This window comes from Coenobita brevimanus, chromosome 26 (genome assembly GCF_032717465.1).
Source record: "Coenobita brevimanus isolate Jiangsu-jjx chromosome 26, ASM3271746v2, whole genome shotgun sequence".
NCBI lineage: Eukaryota > Metazoa > Arthropoda > Malacostraca > Decapoda > Coenobitidae > Coenobita > Coenobita brevimanus.
The window spans coordinates 38,397,111-38,409,948 of record NC_136979.1 but is presented as its reverse complement, the minus strand read 5'-3'; the positions used below and the strand labels follow the sequence as shown (position 1 = coordinate 38,409,948).

The following is a 12,838-nucleotide window of genomic DNA, read 5'->3' as shown; positions in this document are numbered from 1 at the left end:
AGAATGCAAGGAAAAGGCACAAATATTTGCACCAAGTTGTACTCTCATCCATTCGTTATTAATCTTTATAGGCACATTACTTCAAAAAGACCACACACAAGCACACAAATACTCACATGCCCATTTTAAATCGTACACACAGTTGCCTAATCATTATCAGACACATACACATAAGCAGTGGTATACAGAATCAGCCATTGACAGAAATAAAGTGCGACCATTAACAAACCGGCCTGTAAGAACGCACACATAAGCAAGCTGATGTAAAGGCAGGCTTGCGCACGCAGGCTAATATAAAGGAGCGCAGATTGACATTAGTCAGGCCTAATTCCTCAGACTTAACTCGGTATGAGAGACCCTTTGTACTGGCTAGGCTGGAAACAGTCCTTTGAACTTATACCTTTTACATGTTATTTTTGATATCCTCAGTCGATTTTATTATGTTCAGGTAAGACCCGTCGCATTGTACAGTACATGAGTTAGAAGCAGTCTCAAATATATATATATATATATATATATATATATATATATATATATATATATATATATATATATTCTTTGAGGGCCCGCAAATCTTGTCCGTTACTATGAAAACAGAACAAAAATAGTTGCCAAATTCAGGATCCGTTCGAGATGCGTTGCATTTAAAAAATTGCAGATCACTAACAGTTGGAAGGACAGCCTTCGGAAGGCAGTTCTAGAGTTGACAAGCTGCATACATGAAAAACTGCAAGTACCGGTTCAGTCTTGTATTAAAGAATTGAAGAGAAAACGGATGACGCTTCATTAACATTATTATTGCTACCTCCGAACGATTTTTTTTTTTTTTTAACACATATTGGTGTGTGGTAGGTCCCCTTGTCCAGCAGTGGGCACGTACAGTCCTGGACACTAATGGACATGCACCCTGGCGCTCCCTCTCCCCGCCTTTCCCACTATGAGTTATCCCTCTCGTAAAGCTGCACATTAATGCAACTGGTGCCTTCACTACAACATTCCACGCATTTTCTTACAGATGAAAAGGGAAGGTGAATGTTTCTAGGATGATGAACTGTTTGGTTTGTTCCATTATATAACTATCTCGATTGAATTCTTTGTAGAGGACATCTTTTAGGCTTTGTGTTCAGGTTGCCGCCAGCTTCCGGTGTCTTCTGCTTGATAGAAGGTTAACCCTTTAACTGCAAGGTCTTCTCTGAGCACTGCAAAAATCTACCGGTGTTAGCCCGACTAAAGTAACCAAATGCAATCATTATAGCGATTTTTTTTTTTTTCGCACAAGAACGCTCCAGACGTTTCCCACCCACCGCAATAAAAGGAGGTATTTGTACTTAAAGATAATGAGATACTTGTTTTCATACATTAACCATGCTAACAAGTTCGTTGAACTTATATATCTTGGTTTTCGTGACGTATATTAGGAGTTATTGGTATAAGTGCGCAAGAGGTCAGAATGCCAATTTACATAAACACGTTCACAGCATACCCGCTACTTGTAAGGTGTGCATATCGCATACGTGCATACACACGGGCGAATAAAAATGCAAGTATGCACGAGCAAAAATATATGCATGTTTTAATCAGTATGCGCATCTGACATGTATATCCGAGGCTAGTGGGCAGGACACATAACAATCTATAACAAGTACCAGACCCGCTGATAACAGTTATACCATGAGAGTCAGTTAGGGCAGTAAGTTAGGACACCGAAACTAAGTCTGGGCATTGGGTAATTAAGTTAGGACACGGGGTGCAAATGAAGAGGGTAAGTTAGAACAGAGAGAGCAACTTTGGACACTGAGAATAATAATACAGTGAGGATGCGAAGAGGAAGGTGGAGGACGAAGAGTAAGGTAGAAATTACAATACAAAGTACGTAAGAAGACAGAACACGAATAATAAGTCAGAGGTTAGAATACGAAAGCTAAGATAGAAAACGAAGATCCGAGCTTGAGCGCTTCATACGTCATCTTGCGCTGCAGGGGGTGCTGGTACATCGTCTGTGTGTGTGTGTGTGTGTGTGTGTGTGTGTGTGTGTGTGTGTGTGTGTGTGTGTGTGTGCGTACTCTGTATATTTTGGTGTACAATGGGCACTCCTGTGTGCATTTCATGTGTCCATTGACCTCCGTATGCCCGTGCGTGTGAGTATGGGTTGATGCTGCAGAATGCAGCGTCTGCAGTGCAGCAGCTTCCTTCTGTTCAAAATATTCATGTGCGTATATTACTGTGCAAACATTACCCTGTGTACATAAAGGATTGCTTAATATGGTGCACAAGTTAACCTCTCCAACCCGTGTGTGTGTGTGTGTGTGTGTGTGTGTGTGTGTGTGTGTGTGTGTGTGTGTGTGTGTGTGTGTGTGTGTGTGTGTGTGTGTGTGTGTGTGTGTGCACGTCGTGGTGTTCCGTGTGTACACAGGTCACCTGTGTACTTATGTGGTGTACACTGTGACCTCACTAGGCGGCCAGCGACCCCGCCACATTGAAATTCAACTCTTTCAGCCCCAGGACGTCATTTTCGTGGTATTCTTGTTGTGCCCAAACGTGTCAGTTCACCTCGGGATAGACGTTTTGATATGGAGGGGTTAGATATAGCCTTCATCAATCCTTTTTTACAACAAATGTGTCCTTCGAATCTGAATAAAATCCCCTGGTGGCATCAAGAATGAAATAAAAAATGATCTGTTTGAACTGAATGGGTTAACAACAGGTATATCTTCTGCTTGGGTGCAAAATGTTTCGGCCTGAGGGTCGTGTTATTCTTGCATCAGTGGCTGCCATAATAATTCTTTTTCTCGGTGTTTGCAGTAATGTTTTTTGCTGGCGCCTTGCTTGGGGTTTGGCTGCAGTCTAGATCCTTGGCTCGGTGTTTGTTATAATGTTTTTTTGGTTGCGCTTGGCTTGGTTTGGCTTCACTGCCTTAGTGTGTGTATATATATATATATAAATATATATATATATATATATATATATATATATATATATATATATATATATATATATATATATATATATATATATATATATATATATATATATATATATATATATATATATATATATATATATATATATATATATATATATATATATATATATATATATTGGCGTTAGTCCCAAATGGTTGGCTTAGTGCTTGTTATAATGTTTTTTCTTAGCTCAAGTTTGGAGTTTTTTTTTTTTTTATTTTTAAATATCCTGCCTTGTCTGGTAATGTTTTGCCTTTGTGCAAGGCTTGGGTTCGTTTCAAGAATCTTATCTCATTTCATATATATATATATATATATATATATATATATACACACACACACACACACACACACACACACACACATCCGGTATATAATTACTAGATTTGTTTCTGTGCTTGTAATAATTCAGTTTCATGGTGCTTGGCTTGGGGATGGCGTACTCTAGATTCGTTTCATGGCATTTTATATTTCTTTCTCGTATTTGGGTTATGGTTCCATTTGTTCAAGATTCTTTTCTCATGTTTGTAATATTTTCCAGTGTCTTGGTTCGTTGCCCTTAGCACCAAAAGTCCTAGCTGTAGCTTTTGTTATTCATTATTCCCAAATACTTTGTGCTTGATTCTTATCTCATTATATGTAATATTTGCTTGTGTCTTGGTTAAGGTTGAATTTAACACTGACTTTTTACGGTGGTTCATGTTCCCTTCCTCTTTACTCATGTGCTTGTTCTGGTAGTGTGTTTGTACTTGCCTCAGCGATGACTTGACGTCTGATGGTGGTGCTTTTAGCTTATATTTGTCTGCTTTCCTTGTGCTTCCCTCAGGCCCGTTGGAAGAGAACTGCTTGCGTCAACAGGCAAATGAACGTACCGGATAAAAAATGCAAGTCAATACTCGGCCCTTTTCTGTCATCGAGTTCGTTAAATTCGGAGAAGAACTTGTACGTGTTTGTTAAGGTATTTTTTTACTTTTCCAGTTCGCATTTTTATTCGTAAAGTTAAAGCCTAAACTTTGGCAAGTGTTTCATTAATATGCGATCATGAGAAAGCATTAAGCTGCCAACTGGAGAGTGTTTACTGTTGCATATTACAGTTATGCATATTAAAGTAGTAAAGATAAGTCTATAGTTCAAGTTTGTATATCCTTCAGAAGGTTACCACAGTATAATTTGTGTTGTAACAACATGTTCTTTACGTCGATTTTTAACGCTTCCCGATGTGGGGTCTCAAATGGTTGGATACTATTATATTCCAGGAACTAGATTAAATTTTAAAATGTTTCCGCTATCATAATGAAGAGATTAGCATTTTTTTTTTTTTTTTTTTTTTTTTTTTTTTTTTTTTTTAAGTTGCATACCCTATACGGCGATTAAAATATTCCTGTCACGTACCTAAAGTGTGGTGGTTTAGAAGTTGCTAATGTCTAGTGGTTCAGGTTGCTGGTGTGGGGTGGCGGGTAGGTAGGTTGGGCAGCATGTCCGGGCCGGGGGCAAGGTAGCCAGGGTCAGGGTGTGTCAGGAAACAGGATGATGATGCCGTGTTGTTTGTTGTTACTGTTGCTGCTGTTTTGTTCCCTGGTTGATGTTTCCTGCTGCTCTTTGATGTCAGTGGCTTGCTCTATTGCGGGTTTGTGCCTGTGTCGTCTTCCGGTGCCTGGTTGATGTTTGTTGCTACTGTTTCGTGTTTGTGTCATGTTCTGTTGCCTGGTTTATGTTTCTTGCTGCTGTTTTATGTCTGGACTGTGCTGTCGCAGCTTTGTGTTTGTGTCCTGTTGTGCCGTTGCTGCTTTGTGTATGTGCCCTGCTGTGCCGCATGGTTGATGTTTCTTGCAGCATCTGTGTGTGTCTGTGTGTATGCTGTCTCCTCATGTAACTTTGCTCTTTCTGTTGCAGAGTTATCTGATAAAGAAAAAAGAATATTATAAGTTATGATTTTCATTTTAATTTATTCGGCGTTATGTTATGTGTCCTAGTCGATGTTTCTTTTTGCTGTTGTATGGCCCTGTAGCTTTACTCTCCCAGTTTCTATATTATCTGCAAAGTCAGATGAATATTTTAATGTAAAGTATAACTTCTTGAGCATTTTTATGTCGCCTGTTTGATATTTCTTGGTCTTGTTGTGTGTGCTTCCCCTCCCTCGCCCCCACTATCCAGCTTCAGTTGTCATGCTGTGATGGTTAGAATGAATATTAAATGATATCGTTTAACGTGTTCGAAATATTATTACAGTGTAACTCCAACCCGTGATTCACTGACCGAGGCGAAACAAGGGATTTCCCCTCAGTCCTTGTCTTTCCTTCACCGCTCTTCTGCCTGCGGCAACATCCGTCACTACCTTGACAGGGCAGGAAAGGAAACTTTTTTTTTTTTTCTTTTTTAATCTCTCATCCTCCTTCCGCTCTCTACTTTCCTCCTTCTTTCCTTCTTTCATTCCTTTGTCATCTTTCCTTCCTTCATTCCTCTCATTTTTACTCTCTTTTATAGTCCTCACTTATCTTTCCTTCTTTGATTCCTCTCCAGTCATTCCTCACTCCATTCCTTGCTGACCTTGTCAAAGAACAGTAATTGTAAGCCCATTACGTTACCACAATTACACATTCCCATAACATGGAAAGAACGACGAACAGAGAAAGCAAGAAAACAAGAAGGGAGAGAGGATGTGGAACTTGGGCACAGAGAAGGCGGGAGGTTATGGAATAGGGAGCGAAGAAAAGTGCTGGAACAATAAAAGGCGGAGGGAAGAAGCTGCTGGAGTTTCGAGCAAGTAAGGGAGAAAGGAAACTGAACAGAAAACAAACATGTTAGGCGCACTCAGAGATCGCATACCGTCGCCAACGTCTATATCAGACAATTCAGATCAGCACCAAATTTAATCAACTCTTCCTTGGCCCAGGACCCACATATGCACAAAATTTCATTGGAATCCATCAGACATAACTTTTTTTTTTCTTTTTTCTAAGATATCTTGTTGGAAAAAAAAAGTCGAGAACCGGGACTCGAACTCAGACCACCGACAAACTTTAATAAACTCTTCCTTGCCTCATGACCCACATGTCCACATAATTTCATAAAAATCCATCAACAACCTTTTTTGAATATATACCTTGTGGACAAACAGACAAACAGGGGTGAATAGATAACCTCCTCCAAATGTCGATGGCGGAGGTAATGCAGAAAGGATGAAGGCTGCGGGACAGGTAGCGAGTGTGGAAAGGAGAGTGTTGGTGTGAACATGGATAAGGAACAGGAGGGCGGTGGAATAAGAGGTAGAGAGGAAGGAGGAAAGAAACGGGGATGGATGATAGGTTAATGAGCCAAAGACTGAGGTAATCAGAACAGTGCAATGTTGGAAGAAAAAAGGAATATGGAAGGAGGCATGCGACGAAAGGGATTTGGAATGCTGGATGAAGTTATGAAGATGGTTTGAAGACTAGATTTGGAGCAGAAGATACTTGTTTTGTGAGTTGTCGTAGGAAAAGGGGTTTGTCGAAGAGGAATGTAAGGAATGGGATTTAGAACAGCGGATGGAGTAAGAGAAGAGGGATGGGAGATAAGCTAAGTAGCAAAATAATGGGTTCGTCAGTAGAGTGGAGTGTTGGAGCTGAGGAGAGGAGGAACATCAAGGGAGAGGGAAAAAGTGAGAGCATGAGAAGGGAGTGTAGGGAGACATAAAGGGAGAAGGGAGGGGACATGAAGAGGCCAAAAGAGTGTAGAGAGAGATGATGGGGGGGGGGAAGGAGGTAGGAAGGGACTGAAGAAGGGACGAAGGGAAGAAAGGAGGCAGGAGGTATTGGGTGGAGAGACGAAGAGAGGGAAGGAGGTAGGATGGGATGGATGGAGAGAGGAAAAGAGAGGAGGAGGTAGAGAGGGACAGATAGGAGGAGGAAGGGAGGGGAACAATTAGAGGTAATGTAGGGGTGGGTCTGTCATGCGAGCTGTTATGGAGGTGTAGGTAATTACTCAACGAGAGAGAGAGAGAGAGAGAGAGAGAGAATTAGTTGCATAAAGGTACTCAAATATTACGTCTTTATATTTCAAGATGCATGTGTATATTCTGTTTTTTGAGAGTGTAGTTGTAGGTGTGAGTAACTATCAACAAAGAACCCCTTCACGACGACCATGCCCTTTACTGTTCATTCCTGCTCCCATCAAACGGTTGTACTCAGCATCAGAGAGACGTCGTAGAAAATGTCTCCCTTGAGCTGAATAAAATACCCTGGAGATGACAAGAAAAAATTATAAAAAGGTGTTATTGCATTGAAGGGATTACAATGTCCCCTTTTTTCACTCTTGTTTATAGGTAAGCTGCAATTCAGACAACGCTAAAAGGGCTGAACGAGCTTATGGATGAGATGGGTTACTGTCGGACTGGCTTGATAAAAGAGTCACTTTGTGAGCTGATATGTAGTTTAAGAATTGCCTGAATACTTAATTACTTGACTAAATGACGGGCCGGATAAGTTGTAGAAAGAGTGGATGGGCTAGTGGGATAGTCATTTTATACCCTTTTTATTCTAGTTTGGCATAAAATTACCGTCTCTCCATCTTGAATGTTGAGTTGTAGTAGTAGATTAACACAAGAACAAGGTGCTTGTCCCGAAAAAGTGCTTTAGAAAGGATGTTGAACCATAGTATTGTCTCTTTCTATGACTATACTACGTGGTGGAAGCTACAAAAGGACGAAATTTTGAACCAAGTTAAGGTGAAAGAACAAAAGTGTCTTAACTCCTTTACTGAGAGATTCTTCCTGAGATGAATGGGATCGTTTGCGTGGTAGTGTGTCTATAATCGATATATCTTCACAACAGTTAAAGGGATCTTATATATATATTTTAACCTCATCACCACGGTTTTCCCAGAGCTGAATAAAATCGTCTGGTGGGAGAGTGAATAAAAGTGAATCGTCGTCGTGCCAAATGGGCCTTTTTTTTTTTTTTTTCTTTTTTTACCAGACAAGATTATTTTCAATGGAGAGACAGTTTCCATTATTCACATCGCTGTGCAAACGAGTATTAAACATTTTATTCTGGCTAGTTGGCGATTTTATTTACCCAGAAAAAGACACCTGGTGCTGGCGATGTTAAAAATGATAGTTGACCGGGAGAGGCTGGGGTGACTGACTGACTAACTAACCGACCGGGGAGAACGTGTGGGGTCATTGGAGGGGAGGGGGGGTAGGAGACAAGGGTAGTTGGAGGAGAGCTGTCAGGGTGGGCGACAGGGCGAGTGGGTGGCTGTCAGAGAAAGGTGGTTCGTGAGAGGGAGGACGGCAGGCTGAGTAAATACAAAACAGTGGGAGATTTTAAGTATTTCAGTCCGATGATTTTGCATCATATTTTTTTTTACCTCCAAGCTTGGGATGGAGGACCTCTCATAGTGACAGGATGTAAAAATAACTTCCTTTAAACTATTCACGAAGGTAACTACTTCTGTATATTATGTTTGCTACCACCAGACATTTATATTCAGCTCAGTGATGACCTCTAGTAGGGAGAGGGTTAAGGTGGTGAGCTGATGGCACAGGTGGTGTGTGAGTGCCAACGCAAAGAAAATGGTAGATTGAATAGGCTGATCTAAGCAACAATATTTCGAGGGGTTAACTGAGGCAGTCATTAACCACTTTATAAGAAAGGCCTCATGTAAAAGCTGAATAAACTGATCTGGCATCAGTTAAAATAAAATAGAAGCTGTTGTCGTTTAGAAAGGATTAAGCAGGTGAGTTGCCAGGCAGAGGTAGTGGGAGGATGGCAAAGCAAGGAGAATAAGAAACTGAGTAAACAGAAGATGGTGAGAGATTTGACATCGAGTGCAAGAGTGGGAGGGGAGTTGCAAAGCACTGGCATAGCGTAGCGAAAAGAGCAGTATTTTTAGGACTCAACTGGAAGGGATAGCAAGATCCAGATGTGTAGGAGTTTTGTGGTGTAGTGGAAGAAGAAGCGATGGACACAGTTTCAGAGACAACGTATCAGCCAACTCTTTCACAAAAGGATTTGGGCACTGTTAAAAAACAAGATGATGATTTGGGAGAGGAAAAAAAAACGAGGTGAATGCAAAATAGAAATGAAGAAAATGAAATGGACGGAAACGAGGAAGAGCCGAGATGAAAATAACAAAAAAACAATAAAAATAATAATATAAATAATAATAATAATAATAATAATAATAATAATAAAAATACTTCGAAGGAAAATGACAGAATATACATGAAGGAGGTAAGGTCGAAAAATGGGTTTGTGGAATGTACTGCGGATAGGTGGGTGGGTAGGGCTGGAGGTGGGGGTTACTGTGAAGTGGGTGATGTGTAATTGGGGAAAATGACGAACTGTGTGTGTGTGTGTGTGTGTGTGTGTGTTTGTGAGAGAGAGAGAGAGAGAGAGAGAGAGAGAATTACAGCGTTTATTCTCGTTCTCGTCCTATGAGATTATTGTACTAATGTCAAAAATGGTGGTATATCTGCCCATCAACATTTATTCCTCCTTCTAAGCCTTTGTATTTTTTTTCAATCTTCTGTCACGCACGCACGCACGCACACACACACACACACACACACACACACACACACACACACACACACACACACACACACACACACACACACACACACACACACACACACACACACACACATTTTCCCCCTTTCCCCTTTCAGTTTTCCCTTCTTTATATATATCAACCCTTCTTCAGATCACAGCATTTCAATGTGTCCCCTGCGCTTCATTGCATTCCACCCATGTTTTACTTTCTCCCTTCCATTTTCACTTCTCTTTCCATTTTCCTTTCCTTTCCCCCCCCTTTTCCTACTTTTAGTTCGTGTGTGTGTGTGTGTGTGTGTGTGTGTGTGTGTGTGTGTGTGTGTGTGTGTGTGTGTACCTGTAAGTGGGAGGGTCGGTGAGAGTATGCGTGTGTACATTCGTGACTGTGTGTGTGTGTGTGTGTGTGTGTGTGTGTATCTGCTTTAACTGTGAACCTGTGTGCATGTCAGGTCAAGTTAGTTGTTGAGAGTGGGTTTGGAATTTATTGACCTGTTTTAAGAAATGGTCACTCCGCCTGTGCACAGTTAGGTCAGGGTTTAGAGGGGAGAATGTCGGTCTCCTGATGGTTTCTTGTTAGGTCGCCGTGTTCGAAGTAATTTAAAGGTGCATTTTTATCGGTGTTGAGCTGAGTTACATTGCCAGTGTCCCTGTTCATTCGTTTGACTACTCCCTGGACGTTGAATGTTTGGATACAGGCTATCTAGGATTGGGTAGCTCAGCTTGCTGAAAAAACGCATCTCACTTAATGGTGTACGTAATTTAGGGAAGTCATCACTGAAAATTATAGCATGCGTTTTTCCACATCAGTGAAGTGTTAGAATGCGGTTGGACGAAGTCTGGAATAGAGGAGTATTTGTAGCGAGGCACCTTTCCCAAAAGTGTTAATTTCTGTTAGTATTTCCATACCCACTATTGTCAGTGTTTCGTAATTGTTGATGTGGTCACCTGTTCCCGTAATGTCTTGTTCTCTACTCAGGGTTTTTTACAGCGCTGCATTTGTCTTTTCTGTAGGGCAAGTGGGGGTGACACTTGGGAAAGCGTTGCAGAGCTGGCCACTATCCTGCAAGGGCTGGGTCCGCCTGACGTGACGCTGACGGAGACGGCATTACCGGCCAGTGGTGGTGGACCCCCGCCTGACCTGATGCCTCTCAGACTCACCGAGGACACGTTCCTTAAAGGTTACGAGCCTCTCATGCCGGCTCACGTCACCCTGTTTTACGTCCCCCACTCGGCACACTTGGTAAGTCCTGCACGCAATCTCATTAGCAGGAAGATTGGTTTCAGCACCCGAGCATTGTATACAGAATAGACAGTCTGTGATTGAGATGTATTCCTCTATTGATGGTTCACCGCTTGATTTTTGTAATAGTAGATTGTCTTGTCATTTGTAAATCTAATTCAATATAAGAACTGCCATAGAAACCTGTTTACTTAAAAAAAAAAAAAAAAAGCACTCCATTCCATTCCAGTATTGCAACTTGCTGCAAACCACGTGGAACTATTTTTCCATAGGGTGTGACAACTCTCTAGTTTTTGTAGGGGCCGTATTCTAGGTGGCATAAAAGGCACCGTAGTAGATTTTCCTTAGTTATTTGGCTGCATATTACAACCTTGACATTCATATATATATATATATATATATATATATATATATATATATATATATATATATATATATATATATATATATATATATCGACATACAGTTGTTTGCATCAGTAACATATAAGACGATATTGAGGTATAATATGCAGAGTAAATTGGTAAGGAAGAATTACTACGAAATCTTTGGTCAAACATAAAACTAGAAAGCGCTCTTGAGAGCGCATACCTCCGCCAATGTCATTCCCGTTAAAAAGGATCCGGATCCGTGGATATATGATCCGGATCCTGATTCGGATCAGCCCAAAAATTTAATTAATTCTTTCTTGAACCATGGCCCACCTTTCCACAAATTTTCATTGAAAATTTTGGAGGTATTGTGCGGGACACTCCGGACCTGGATCCGGCCCAAAATTTACTAATTTCATCCTTGGCTTGTGGCTCACTGTTCCACAAAATTGCATCAAAATCCGTTTATAAATTTTTAAGTAATCCTGCCAACAGACAGATAAGCCAACACGGGGTAAAACATAACCTCCTCGGTGGTGATAATGAGCATCCCTTCAAGCTGTGGTTGGTGTTGCTTGCAGGGTCGGGCATGTGACTGGGTGCGTGTGGAGCGTATCCGGACGTGCGTGTGTCAGTTCTTGTGCGGGGTGGAGCCACCGGTGCTGCTGCTGAAGAAGACCGAGGCTGGGGACGTGCTGGTGCCAGTGATCGACACCTCGCCACCGGGATCACCTACGACGTCCAGGGTCAGTACCACACTCTTCCTAAGGTACAACCAAGTACTGTCTTCTGTTGTTCGATGACCACTTTTTTACCTCCAGGTCTTTCACAATCTTCATAACAACGAGAGTTGCTAGCTTAGACCTTGATCGTACTCACTTCTTTCAGAGTTTGGATATATTCAGAGGCAAGGTTTGAAGCCGTCGGGCTGCCTTATATTGCACTTTTTTATGTTTAGTTAATGATTATTCATAACATAATGCTAAAAGCCACCGAGCTTTACATAACCGGTGAATTATGGAAAAGATTCTTTTCACCTGTGGTGAAAAGAAGTAGGGTGAGAGGGAAACACTGACAAATACTTTTCCTCTTGTAATACTATACTTTTGCACAGTTAGAAACCGATAATGAATATGAACATGATCATAAAAATACAGTCATTTCAAAATGGTAGTACAGCCTACAGTGTAAGCATTTGCTTGCCGTATGTGTGAAAAGGTTCGGTCTTATTTCAGGCTTATGCTTTCTTTCCTTTCCCAGCTGTCCCTCAGTACCTCAGACGTGGAGGTGGAGAGTGAAAGTGAGAGCGAGGGGTCTGAGATTGAGGAAGACATAGAGGGTGAGGTGGAGGGGGACAGCCCACTTGCTTCCACGGTGCGACTGCTCACTAAGAGGAAACGAGCTCTTGAGAGAAAGCACAGGCAGCAGAGGAAGTTGCAGGTAGGTGATGGTAGTAGTAGTAGCAGTAATAGAAGTACTCGTAGTAGTAGTAGTAGTAGTAGTAGTAGTAGCAGTAGCAGTAAATAAGTAGTAGTAGTGACTGGTGGCAGTTAGGTTGCTCGACCAGGTAATTTGATCAGTGTCTGTGAAACTTATTGAAGTATTGTTGCATCTTTATGGCTATATAAGCTGAATTCATATTGCTAATACAACTGATGTCAAAGGTGCAAGAATGCATGTGGTACTATGACAGCACATTTGTCTTGGCATTGAAGTTTCTGTATTGCTTGC

At 41.3% G+C, this 12,838-nt stretch overlaps 1 protein-coding gene across 1 annotated transcript in view; it reads left to right on the top strand.

The window, feature by feature from the left end:
• Nucleotides 1–12,838, top strand: part of Smg6 (Smg6 nonsense mediated mRNA decay factor) — a 202,422-nt gene that overhangs the window by 132,432 nt on the left and 57,152 nt on the right. Inside the window, exons 11-13 of the mRNA XM_080267983.1 lie at nt 10,514–10,736; nt 11,689–11,876; nt 12,379–12,547. Coding sequence (XP_080124109.1) covers nt 10,514–10,736; nt 11,689–11,876; nt 12,379–12,547 — 580 coding nt within the window. The remainder of the gene's footprint in view (nt 1–10,513; nt 10,737–11,688; nt 11,877–12,378; nt 12,548–12,838) is intronic.